This window comes from Triturus cristatus, chromosome 4_1, assembly GCF_964204655.1.
Source record: "Triturus cristatus chromosome 4_1, aTriCri1.1, whole genome shotgun sequence".
Classification (NCBI taxonomy): domain Eukaryota; kingdom Metazoa; phylum Chordata; class Amphibia; order Caudata; family Salamandridae; genus Triturus; species Triturus cristatus.
In genome coordinates this window covers 1,133,897,937-1,133,911,396 of record NC_140585.1, presented here as the reverse complement: position 1 = coordinate 1,133,911,396, position 13,460 = coordinate 1,133,897,937, and the positions used below count along the sequence as shown (strand labels likewise).

The 13,460-nt window shown below is 39.4% G+C and overlaps 1 protein-coding gene across 1 annotated transcript in view; it reads right to left on the bottom strand.

Annotated features, from left to right (window-relative positions):
* Positions 1-466: 466 nt before the first annotated feature.
* Positions 467-13,460, bottom strand: part of LMOD2 (leiomodin 2) — a 40,973-nt gene continuing 27,979 nt past the window's right edge. Inside the window, exon 3 of the mRNA XM_085654199.1 lies at positions 467-882. Coding sequence (XP_085510325.1) covers positions 856-882 — 27 coding nt within the window. The 3' untranslated portion in view covers positions 467-855. The remainder of the gene's footprint in view (positions 883-13,460) is intronic.

Below are 13,460 nucleotides of genomic sequence, written 5' to 3'. Positions count from 1 at the left end.
TAAAATGGGTGTTCCATTTGGTCGCTTCATTAAAAACAAATCTGTTTTTATGGACAGGAAGAATCATCACCTCGGTTGACTTGAACCTCATGAATTTGTTTAAGAAAAACAGATTCATTCTATCGCCTTCTGGTTTCGAAACCTGTTTAACTATTACTGAAATGGATATTTCCTTTGGTCTCTCCATGAAACAAATCTTTTCAGTATTTTTATTCCTTTGCAACTTAAGAGACAATTAATCGTTTTAGTTGCAGCCACTCCATAATTGATCTCTCCAGCATGTTTTTTACACCTAAAATACATCCCTACAAAGTGTGCTTTGAAATACAGCATATTTCAGTGCTCCCTCCACCAGAAAAGGGGGTAATGAAATAACCTTCATCAATTATTGTTTGACAACTTTCTGAGGGCCAAGTTAAAGCCTTATGCACACCATCAAGCAGTATAATAAATATAATGAAAACTGTTTAAAAACTTCAAACTCATTTATTAGAAATGCTTTAAACATAGTAATACACTTCTGCGTTATCCCTCCGGTGTGCAATGTATGCACCTAATGACAACATTCAATTACATTTTAATCAACAGTAGATGCTTTTTTGTGTCCATAAACAAACTTTTTAACAAATAAAAAATATCTTCACTTCCATATTTACAGATAAAATTCAGATTTCTCCCATAATGTATTGTGGCTGGATTTATATATCGAAAAACCTTAACATGAAAAGCAACATTTTGAAGCTCGGTAGCCATCTTGGTGGGATCTCACAGTCCAGTCCATAAAATGTATTTGAGCAGTACAACGTAGCTCCTCTGAACATTGATTCACTGTTCTTCTTCTGTACACCAGGAACCTTATTGAAGAGATTTGGGTACTTCCACCTGTAACACAGTTTTAATTAATATATAATGCTAACATAACGTTTACAGGCCAAGAAAACTCATACTGTGCTCATAAATAAAAACAAATCATCCAAATTGCCCACATATTTGAATGAATTTCGTATTTTTCTTACAATATGATCTATTAGGCATTCAGTTGTCTGGCTCTGCTTTTTAGGTGGAGCATTGGAGACCTCTTGTATATACTTTAGTATATACTTATATGTGTATGTACTTTGTGGGCTCTGGAGATCAGCTCTAGGACTTGTCTGCTTCCGCTTAGGGACTTTTTTTGTTCAACTGCCTCTATTTAACTGTCTTGATAGAAAACAACCAGTAGAGGTCAGTAAAATACCAGAATTGCTTTCTGCTGAGGGGCTTTCTGTTTTTTAAATTTTTCTGGCAACTGCCTCTATTTAACTTTCTTGATAGAAAAAGGCCAGCAGAGGTCAGTAAAATACCAGAATCACTTTAGCATTCTCTTGATTCCAGTCCATAGAAATTGTCTTCCACGAGCGCCCATAGACAATAATATATTTTTCAAATCTTGTATTTTCAGTGATATGACCACCGAAGTCCCTGGTTTTATATTAAAAACAGAGCTTTGGACTCTACCATTTCCTGCTGAAAGGCAATATTTCTCTTCATGTGTTCCCATACCTGGCATGTCACGCAGGTTGGTGCTTACTTTCACTCCATGTTAAAGAACAGTAGATATTTCAGCACCCAGGCTAATGTGCTGCATAGCTAAATACATATAAGGTCCCAAAGGCGAGACCGATAGCTTTGGAAATGCCTGTTGGACTACCTGCTAATTGAGAGAAAACTGGGCTTATAGTTCAATGTGGAGCCTGAAGCTCCTATTTTCACAGCATTGGAATCATGCTACTCAAAGCCTGAAGTACCAGAGTCAGAAATAATGAAATTATATTGATAATAATTGCAAATTAATTTAGGGATACTTAGGTTTAACGTGCTGCAGCTCTAAATTTTAGACTAGTGGCTGGTAATATCTTTAATGGTAGGATTCCAAATGTTTGCTTTGGGCTTCTGAAAGAAGAAACACAGGTCTCTGGAAAGGGACATTAATTTAATAGATCTAACTTTAAGGCACTGATTCGAAAGGAAAGTTGCAGATTTGGGAATGCAAAGTGAACACGTGCATTTCAGAAATTAATGATCAATTGCAAGAACGTCCAAGCATACGTGTTCAATTTAAAAGTGTGATTAATCGTGCAGCAAAGGTGCGCTACTCACACAAATATCTGTGTTTTGGTTTTTTAATACGTTGTAAGTAGAATCCAGTTTGGCAGGTTATGTATGCCATGGGTTCACATGTTTGTATTTATAAAATCCATAATTGTAAAAGATATTCTTTTCTCTCCCAAAAATAAAAAAATCCTATTGTATTCCTAAACATTCTTCTTAGCTGTGGTAAGAATGGGAAAGAACTGCACTTTTCCACTCTTTCTGCAGCACCGTCATCTTATTAGTCATATGCATTTAAGATGTACAAACAGGAGTGAGAAATGTATTTATCAATGTTTGTCAATTACCTACAGTTCAACAGAAATTTTATAACAAAGCAAGACAAGGTCCATCACCTAGACACAAAATACATTGCAGTTAAATGGTATACAACATGCAATAAAAGTTTTTGCATTCATGGAATAATATGACCCGGCAGAATATATAACATTGTCTTAATAAAACCCAAAGCAAAACTCAGATGTATTGAGCACTGTAGTTGTGTATGACTCCAGGAGAGTCCAGTTGCTCTAAAATAATAAAATATAAACATGAAATCCATCAAATGAGTTTTCAAATTTTCTAAAAAAAAAAAAAGCAAGAATTGATACGTGGTGGCGGCAGAAGCATAAGCAAGTATGAGAAAAAAAGATTTTGGATAGAAGTGAAACGACTTGAATACACAGGACACAGGTTAAGGTGTATATAACTAGAGGTTTAATGTTAACACCCCATCCATCAGCTACTGGATAGCAACTGACAAATGAGCCACAAGATGCATTCCAGGTTCTATGTTCCATAGAACCTACAAGTCACGAGGAGATGAAGGAAAACACTACAAGAAGCTTGACGGTTTGTAGCCAAGAGGGATGAATGAACATCAAGATGTGCTGTTTTTCAACATGAAAAGAAAAACTACAAAAAAACAGTGAAAAGACAAAATAGAAGAAGCAAAACAATGGAAAATATGGCTGCACAATACCACTGATGAGGGTATTTGAAATGGATGCTATATTGCTTTCTACATATATCCAGTAGCCCTATATTTTAGAATTGAGTGTATATGATGTATTTAATTGACCTTAAAAAGAGAACCAGAATTTCAAAATGTATAGTTAATAAAACTAGAGAATGAGATTGTTGAATAACTTGTGGTGAACCTATAGAAAGCATGAGGAACATTTTGAATTAATTGTGACACATATCAAATTGATAACAATTACAAATAAAGCTTCCAAAGAAACTGAAGTATTTACATTAAGCTTTAGCACTAGTTGCTCAAAGGGTGAATAGCATAACTGGCAGAAGAAACTGCTTGTTTCAACTCACTGAGGGTGTCAGCAGAGATCCCTGATGCTCTGTGGATGATTCCTGTTCTGTAGATTTTGCCTGCAGTATCTGTTCTGTAATGTCAGCCTGTGTAAAGTTAGCACTGCAACTAGCAGAATATCCTGAATGGGCTAATTGGGCTTTTGGGACCGGTGACTACTTGACGGACGGTCTCTAGCCCAAAACAATGCCATCATAATGAGGCCCTAAGTCTTCAAGTCACAGCGGTCCCACTGCCATAAAAAGACAGACGGAAATGGACTTTGGGAGCCCCTAGCGGGGCCCACGTCCCCTGTGTGCCTCCGCTATGGGGCCAGGGGACACATGTGGTGGTACCACAAACATCCATGCACCATGTTCAGGCTGCAGCACAAGCCACATTATAAAAAGTCATGTTTACAACTGCCTGCATGAGGTTGGATTGTAATTGGGCTATCGGGACTGCCGACTCCTTGTCGGACGGTCTCAAGCCCAAAATGGTGCCATGGTAATGAGGCCTTAAGTCTTCAGGTCACGCAATGTTATAGACATTGGAGCATAGAGACAGGTAGATCCTATCTCCTTTTAATTATTAACGCATTAAAACGGATTGAGTACCATTTTAATATAAATTATGATTCTTATAATTATACAATTTATCACTAGTTCTGCAAGTTACCTGCAAACAAAATGAAAGTGTGGGTTTTTCAGTTTATTTGCACATGACAATTGATGTATCCTACTTTAGATGGAGTAGTGTGAGCTGGTAAGCCTCCCAATCAGCCCACAATAAGTAAATAATTTTAGCCCTGGTCTAGAGAGATTTGACATGAGAGTCTTCTGAGTTTGAAAGTTGTGTCATCTGTTGGTACAACAAGGGTTTTCGTCACCTGGACAGATTTCTCTTACAGAGAATATATTTAATGGGCGTAATTTGTGTGTTTTGTCCTCAGGTCCACAGGGTTTGACCAGTATCATCCTGAGAGTCACAGGAATACTGATATTGTATGTATATTGAGATTTGTTTAATGTTGGTCACACTAATTAGTGTGAAGTTTATGGTGCTACTGCTCCAGGAATTGGTGATAGATGCAGAATGGAGGAAACACAATTGTATCAGTTATTGGGCATTCAGTCCACAGTTTTTTGGTTTAATTTGTAGTTTAGGTGGGTATTTTCTGAAATAGTTCACAAGAACTAGTGATTGTGTTTCTTTGAATGATTATTAAACTAATGTTAGGTTGATATAATCAGTTTATTTTCTGCATGTGTTAGTTTTGCATATTATCTATAAAGAATAGCTTGGATACTGAACTTTTCCTTCGTACATTTCATCTCTATTTCCATGTGATAAAAGATAAGGAGAAATGTACAACGTTCTGAAGGAGAAAATGCTTCAAGCGTCATGCTCCGTCCCGTGGTTACCTTTGGCAGCACTATGGAATCATGCTTCTTCCTGGCACCACAATCTCCAGCACTTATCTGTGGAACATGGTTGTACACAGCCTGACATAGGGACAGGTCCCTACAGTCCTCTGCTGATTGTCGATTAACATCCTTTTTTCAGCCTGAAGCAGCATGGAAGAACACTTGAGTGGTTATCCAATATGCACATGTGAAACATCCCTTTCTCCATTGTGTGTTGTGCTGTGGCACGGAAAAGGGCCGCAGCACAAGCCGCAATAGTAAAGGGATGTTTTTGAACATCCCTGCACCATGTGCCAGGCACCATGTGGAGGTGCCTGGCACATAGTGCATGGATGTTTGTGGGGGCACCACATGTGCCCTCCTGGTCACATCGTGGAGGTCTACATGGGACGGGACCTGCTAGGGGCCCCCTAATTCCCTTTCCGACATCCTTTCCAATGGCGGTTGGACCGCCATGAAAAGGTTGTTGGAAAGGAACATCATAATCCCTACAGGGATGCCAGCGTAGGCACTGCCCCCATTGAAGGGAGTACGGCCTGCCCGACCCCCCGATGGGCTCCTTGAGGCACCTGACAGGCAGAGCCTGACAGTGGCAGTCCGCCCGACATCCTAATCAGGCCCTAAGAATCAAAATAAGTTCTTGAAGTGCCATTGGCTCTAGGTCATAAAGTTGCTGAGCTCTTGTTGAAATACTTTTCCCTGCTATTGAGAGACCTACGTAACATTCTCCATTGCCACTGAACCGGTGGCAGCCACAACGGAGAAAAGTGGCTGCTTCCACCCGGCAATATCCATCACAAAAAGGGTTTGATTTATCTGCATATTGCTTTTATTTCTGTATGCAGGTTAATGGCTGTATCCGATGAAACACACCATTCATACTACATACAACTACCTATTAGTATTACATCTGAAGTCTGTCTGCTAAGGCAGACAAAGGTAATTTAGGAAACATCAACATTTCAAAAATAGTTTAACGGAAGAAAATCCCTTAATAATCAATAAGCATATGGTAGATGTGTTTTTGTTCTCAGGCAGGGGAGAATTGAAAGTACATATAGGCAGAGATTTAATAGCATATACCAAAAGAAACAAATGTTGTTCCATAAGGGTTGTGGCTGATCAAAACTAGAGATTTACCAGCTATATTTGCAAAATTCTGAAACTACTAATCAAAAGGAGACCATGTGTCTGCTTTATTGTTAGAAGGCAATGCAAAATACCATCATAATAGGTTTATTTGGGTGGAGGTAATTCTGGTGTGGATACCTCACCTGAACAGGATCCTCTGATGGAGGATTTCGAACTTATTCCACAAGTTGGAGAATTTTTCATCATCACCCAACTCTAAATTTGGTCTCCTGTTGAAACTCACTTTATATATCTGTGATAGAGGCATCACATAAAGGGTAAAACATAAATATGTGTGTGTTTGTGAAGCAGAAACATAAATCACTTATACAGGTAAATCGCTAGCAAGACAAATTACAAATTAAAATAAAGGCATTCGATTGGGAACACTTAAACAGGATCATTTCTCATTGAACAAACAAGTGTTTGTTCAGTGTCTAGAGCAAATATGTAAGTAAATTATACGTAACTGTACTTGTGTCTCAGGATAAGAGTTGAATGATACTGTCATGAAGAATTTGACACCATAATATCTCATATAAGACCCGCGCCAGATTGCTTCAGAGGTAAACTTAACAGAAAACAACTTTCATCTTGATTAATCTTAAAGATGTCTGAATTATGTGTGTTTTAAAAGCATTCAGGCCTCCAAACTCTTTTATATACGCTATGATTGCGATTTTAATGAAAGATAATAAACACCTAGTTGAATGAATGTACTTTATCCATGTGTTTATTTGGAGATGATATATGAAACCATAATAGAAATAACTACAGAGGTCATGAGAGTCAAATGAATATAGTTCCTAGAAGATGTATTTTTGGAAACACACATCTTAAGATATCAGTTGTTAAGTATGTATCCTTTATTCAGAAACAAATTCCATTCCTTTACTATTAAAAGTATTTGATTTTACCTGACGAATGTTTTTGTTGCATACAATATTTAAAATGGGATTTCTAGAATGTTGTAGGACATACAATTTCTATATTGATGTACCTAAAATGGAATATCAACTAAAACATTATTACCCAAAGGTTGTTGCCCAGGCATTCTTACAACCTAACTACTGCATTTTACATACATGGTCTTCCAAAGCAATATATAAAAAGTCTACATCTCTAGTATTAAAATTAAAGAAAAGATGGGTAAATGCTCTCCATAATAAAGGATCCAAAACCATGTTTATAGCATCCTCCATCTGCTTTAAACAATTATGCTATATGATATAGGTGTGAAGCTACTGGATCAGGCCATACAGTATGTTACAAAAGAGGCAGTGCTGAATGAAAATAATATGCATAATATCGCACTGCTGAGATGTAAACCATATGCCTCGCACACTGCTGAGTTGAAAAGGAAATGTGCTTCCTTACAGCATAGACCAAATTCCATACCCGCAACCGTTCAGAACAATTTTAAGACTGTTGAGATAACTATTTATTAGAAGGTTGCCACAAATCTGTAACGTTAACCAGAACAAGAAAGGATCACTTAACACATTGGGACAATTGCAAGGTCTATGTGTCCACTTACAGAGGTATCGGCAACTATCTACATAGTGTGGGGCTAGACTTCATGAGGGGAAGATAACTCCGGGGTAATGCATGATACGGCTGCACACCAAAAAGTATCATATCTGACTGCACTCCTACAATTATATTTCCACACAACCAACTGCATATGCCCACTTCCCAACTATCAGACAACTGTATAGCCACTTTTATACACCCACAACCACCATTATTCACTCACACAGCCACAATTTACCCATGGTCTACAATATCTCTCCAGGAACTTTGTCACACCATCCTACATCCCTTTAAACATTTATGAACAAGGTCAATGATTCTCTCAAACACATCTCGTTTCAAAGTTCCTCAAGAAACAACATGGGTGGGAGTCAATTTAAACACAGAATGTTGGGGACGTGGCACAAATTGTAGGTAACGTCTTAACTCATGATTTTCATATCATTTTAGCTTTCATGGTAAAGTCACTGTTAACTTATGAGTCACACTTAACTTCCTTTAAATTTCACTTGTACTCATATGTACCAAAATGGTAGTGTGTGTGTGGGTTTTAAAAGAGAGACGGAAGAAGAAAGATAGAGATAGAGACAAAAATGGGGAGAGAGATAGAGAAAACCTTTGGCTGTACTAAAGGAGACTGCAGAAATTACGTTAATGCAATGTAATTTACAAAATTAAGAGATTAGCAGTCATAGACAACCTATAAATCCTCTCCCTTCGGCGCCTCAGTGCAGGAGGGGGATCCAGTGCATGGCATCCATGGTCGGGTTGGGACAAAAAAATAGGCCAAGGCAACAAAATAAAAGTTCCCTCCCATTATTAAATTACATAGCTAAATAAGCATTGGCAAAGCCAAAAGGTTTTTGCCTATGCGATATCTATGGGTTTTGTCAATCTTTTTTAAACATATTGCACAGCAACATGGGCAGCTGTGCAACATGGCTTAAAATAAAATATGGCATCACCACCCTTTTTTCTTTCAGCTATCTTGCATAGCAGCCTGCGCAGCTGTACAGTATGTCTTAAAAATTGTGGAGATGGAGCAGGCAACAGGAGTGAGGTGGAGAGAACAGACATAATGGACAGTGGCAGCAACACCAGGAAGGTGCGTGGGAGCAGGGAGGGAGAAGCAATGGACAGCATGAGGAGGAAAGCAAGACGAGAGAACTGTGGCCTGGAAGGTTAAAACAGCAACAGACAGGAGGAGGAGGGTGGTGGGGGGAACGTACAGTGGGCATAAGGTAATTTAAAAAAAATACCTGGAGGAGCGTGTGCACAGTGGGAGATACCTGCTGCAAACAGCAAGCTATACTAAGTCCATGCTCCATGGCAGGGACAGAAGCTCAGGGAGAAAGCGGGAGGAGGCAAGCAACTGGGAGGAAGCAGGAGACGTGATCAATAAGAAGCAAGGAAACAAGAATGACGTGGAAGCCACCAATGGTAAGTATTGGTAAGCCTGTTTTGAGCTTCTTTAAAAAAAAAGATTTCACCAACAGCTCATGCGCCCTGTTTCAGGCAAAACCTAAAAAGTGGTCCATGTTTACAAAATGAGATAATTTTGAATTTGTACAGACACACTGGATAAGTGTTTTGCAAGGTATGTAAGACTGGATGGATTTGTGCTTGCTACAGGCAATATTTATTTTAATATCAGGGCAATCATTGTTATAAACCAGCCCAGCAGATGATGAAACAGGCCCTCAAACAGCCATAAAAATGGTCCATGCACTGACCTGTCAGATCAGCCCATCAGACAATGCCTCATTGCCTTATTGGCCAGCCTGACTTTTGTCAAATATAGCACCAGTCGGCTGCAGAAACAACTAAGAGTACTGGGCATCTCGACTCTGCTATTAGATAAATATAGCAGCACCAAGGGGCAGACCAGAAACCCACGGCATGGTATTGCGCCACTGCGGCTGAATAAACATAGCAAGAGCACAGAGCAGAAATGACGGGCACTGCCCGGCATCTGTCCTTGCTACCAGACGAGAATAGCAGAATGTACAGCCAATGCATGTCATTTCACCACTGTTATTGGATAAGTGTAGCACCAGCGAAGAGCAGACGAGGAAATCTCTACACCCACTGCTGCTAGATAAAAATACCAACAGCAGGGAGCAGAAATGGCAGCCACTGTATAACATCTACCCTGCTGTCAGCCAATTGTAGCACTATTGAGAAGCACAAGGGACTGCCCCTGCATGGCATGTGACCAATTCTGTTTGTTAAGAATAGCACCAAAGAGGATATCAGTGGTTAAATCTGCACTCATTTTAGGTGGCAGGAATTCATCAGCATCAGTCTATTAGTGTTGTGTAAAGGGTGCACTGAGAGATGCCCTCTTTTGAACAACTCTAATGAGCTGTCTTTGATTGCAACCTACAGATGCCTCTACAACATTGTTGGAAAAAGGCCCTCTCTGCAGGCTCTTCCCCAAACCTTTTGCCTTCCTCCTCCACTTTTTCTGAACTCATTTGCGTTGGCTTTAGGACTGTGGCCACTTTACCACTGCTATCTAGTGCTAAAGTGCATGTGCTCTCTCCTCTAAACATGGAAACCTGGGCTCATACCTGAATGGCATATTTAATTTATGTATGCCACTAGCAAAGTGCCTATAAATTAAATTCCCAGACGTGGGTCCCGTGCTCTGCATGCCACTGGAGTCAAGCTATCCTGGCTGATGATGGGTGAAACCCTGAAACCGGTCCTAGGATGCTTGTTTCTAGTCCAGGGAGGACCTGGCCTAGCAGTTCGGGCGGGGCTGCTCCCATTGGGCGCAGGATCAAGACTGATTTGCATGTGGCTGGGTTCAAACTGGAATGGCATGGTGAGCAAAAAAACGATGGATTTAGGCCAGAGCTCTGTACTAGGGTGAATGTATGACATTGTTCTGCATTCTGTAAACCAATTGTTCTTTTTGCATTTGTCACTCTAAGTGAAACGGGTATGCCCAGACGTGGGTCCCGTGCTCTGCATGCCACTGTAGTCAAGCTATCCGGGCTGATGATGGGTGAAACCCTGAAACCGGTCCTAGGATGCTTGTTTCCAGTCCAGGGAGGACCTGGCCTGGCAGTTCGGGCTGGACTGTTCCCATTGGGCGAAGGATTGATACTGATTTGTATATGGCTGGGTTCAAACTGGAATTGCATGGTGAGCACAAAAAAGATGAATTTAGGGCCAGATCTCTGTACTGGGGTGAATGTATGACATTGTTCTGCATTCTAGCCATCAATTGTTCTTTTTGCAATAGTGGACCTGCAGCACTGCTTGTGCCAGCCACTTAAGTAATCTCAGGCCTGCTATTCCAAAGCCTGGGTGTGCAGTTTACCCTGTCATGTCTGGACCTGGCAAAATTAACCCTTTGCCAGGCCCAAGCCTTCCCTTTTTATACATATAAGTCACCCCTAAATTATGCCCTGGATAACCCAGAGGGCAGGGCTCAATGTATTTAAAAGATAAGACATGTACTTTTATATTTTTACATGTCCTAATAATGCAAAACTCCCAAAGTCGTTTTTCGATACTGTAATACCTATCTCTCCTATTGGATAACCTTGGGATTACTGTATTATATTTTATAAGTGTAATTTCCAATTGGCAAGAGATAAACCTCTAAATCTGGTATCACAATTTAAAATCACAACTTATGGTGCAGTCGGATGTTAAATTGCAATTATGAAATAGCCACTTTTAGAAAGTTAAATCAACATATAGGTTGTGATGTAGCTAAGGAATCAGAAGCAGCGATCCATACAAGATAAACAATACATTAAGAGACCCTCTAAAACCATAAATCTTTTCCAATGCCACATAATTACTCTGAGACTAATCCTTCAACAATGCGTTTTATATTCCTCAAATAGTTATTTTACTATTATGCAACACCTGTACGTAGAACCAAAATGTATTAATGACATGTATTTATAAAACACAACAAATTAACAGATTTAAAATGGAAACATCAATAACAATTATAGGGAGCAGACATCACTGAGCGTTGTTTAGAGATATAGCACTTGCATAAGATACCAAGTACTAACACATTATCATGAAAGACTCTTTAAAATCACAAAGTGTTTACAATACAATCACATGGGTACTTAACGTGGTCAAAAGAATAACAACATTTAACATCAATCCACAGTACTGACATTTATGTCACAAACAAATATCCATTTAACAAAAAAAGTATCCAGCATACATTGCATCAACATGGCAGTCCATCAACGTGGAAATCCAAGAATGGCGCTATCGGGTTGGGACACCCTGTTTTACCCTCTTTCGTCCCAGTTTTCAAAGATCCAGTCCACCATTTTTTGGCCTCTATTAGCCTTTGTGTGGTTATGCCCTCAACCTCTGTGAATTATGCTGAAGTGTTTTGACCTTCTTCAGGCCTAATAAATATTTACAAAGGTCTTCCTCAGGGCTCACAAAATTCCTCAACTGACACTATATGCAACATAAAAAAACGATATGTCACTTATCTGAGAACAGCAATCATTAGTCAGAGACAGATTTGAGTAGGGAGGAGCCCTAAAACCTATTTTCTCTTACATCAGCACACTACCTCTACATGTCGTATGTTTTCAGTAACTGTCATTCAAGAGTATGTGGGAGCCCAAAAGAGGAATATTAATCCCTGCATAGATTAAGATTGAGCCAGGAAATATTCATCAAGCCACCCTATAAAGACGGTGGTATTGTTATCATGGACAGAACAGCATAGAAGCAAGAAAAATGGAGGCAATTTAACAATGAGGACCATTACAAAAAAATATCTGAGGACCCTCTACCCTATTATTACAAGAAAAATCATGACCTAATCAGCAAATGCAAAAATGAAGGGTTGCAATCTAAAACGAAGAAGGATATTTACGCAATAAAAATGCCTGCACACATTTCATATACATTGTTCCAAAAATCCATAAAGATCCCATGAACCTCTCAGGTCGACCGAATATTTCAGGGGTGAACTCTATACTGAAACCCTCTGCTAAGTATGTGGATGTATTCCTGAAACCCTTAATTGTTGACATCCCGAGATACCTGAAGGATACCTTAAATGCTATTAATACCCTAGAGGGGATGGTATTTGAAGGAATTCATGATTATCACTTTGGACATCGTAAGTTTATATACTAACATTCCACAAGATTGCGCACCAGAAGCTATGGAATATTTTCTCGACAAAAGACAAAGGCCATGTGAGGTCCCCAAGGAGTACATATTGGAATTTTCCATGATATTTCTAAATTACAATTTCTTTTGTTTCAACAAACAATCTTACCTACCAATGAAAGGCACAGCCATGTGCTGCCCCTTCGTTCTGGAAATGGGCATTATGTTTATGGCTCTATGTGAAGAGAAATGGGTCCTAAACAATAACCCATTTGGACATCACATCATCTTCGGAAACGGTACATCAACGATGTTTTAATGATTTAGAAGGGCCCTGAAGGCGAGATCACAGATTTTGTCAACTGGCTCAATTTAAGAAGATCAGATATACAATTCTCCATGGCCTCTAATAAAAAACAGATTCAATTCTTGGATATCACAATACACCATGAAGGTAACCGAGTGTTTACTTCTTTATGTGCCAAGGAGAATGACTGGAATACTTTTCTACACTACTCCAGCTTCCACCAGAGGAATCTGAGGGGCAATTTACCTTGCAGTCTCTGCATAAGGAGAATTTGTGCAAAGAAGGAAGACTACTTCAGGAATGCTGAGAACCTCCTCGCGAAACTCCAACAGAGAGAGACCCGAGAAAACTATTAAAAAGGGCTATGAAATGTGCCTGGTCCACGCCAAGAGAAAATCTGCTACAGCCAGGGAATAAACAGCAAACCAATTAAATGGTTTGCGTTACAACCTTCTCATGAGTGACAAATCTAATAATGAATTCAATCAGAAAGAACAGGAAG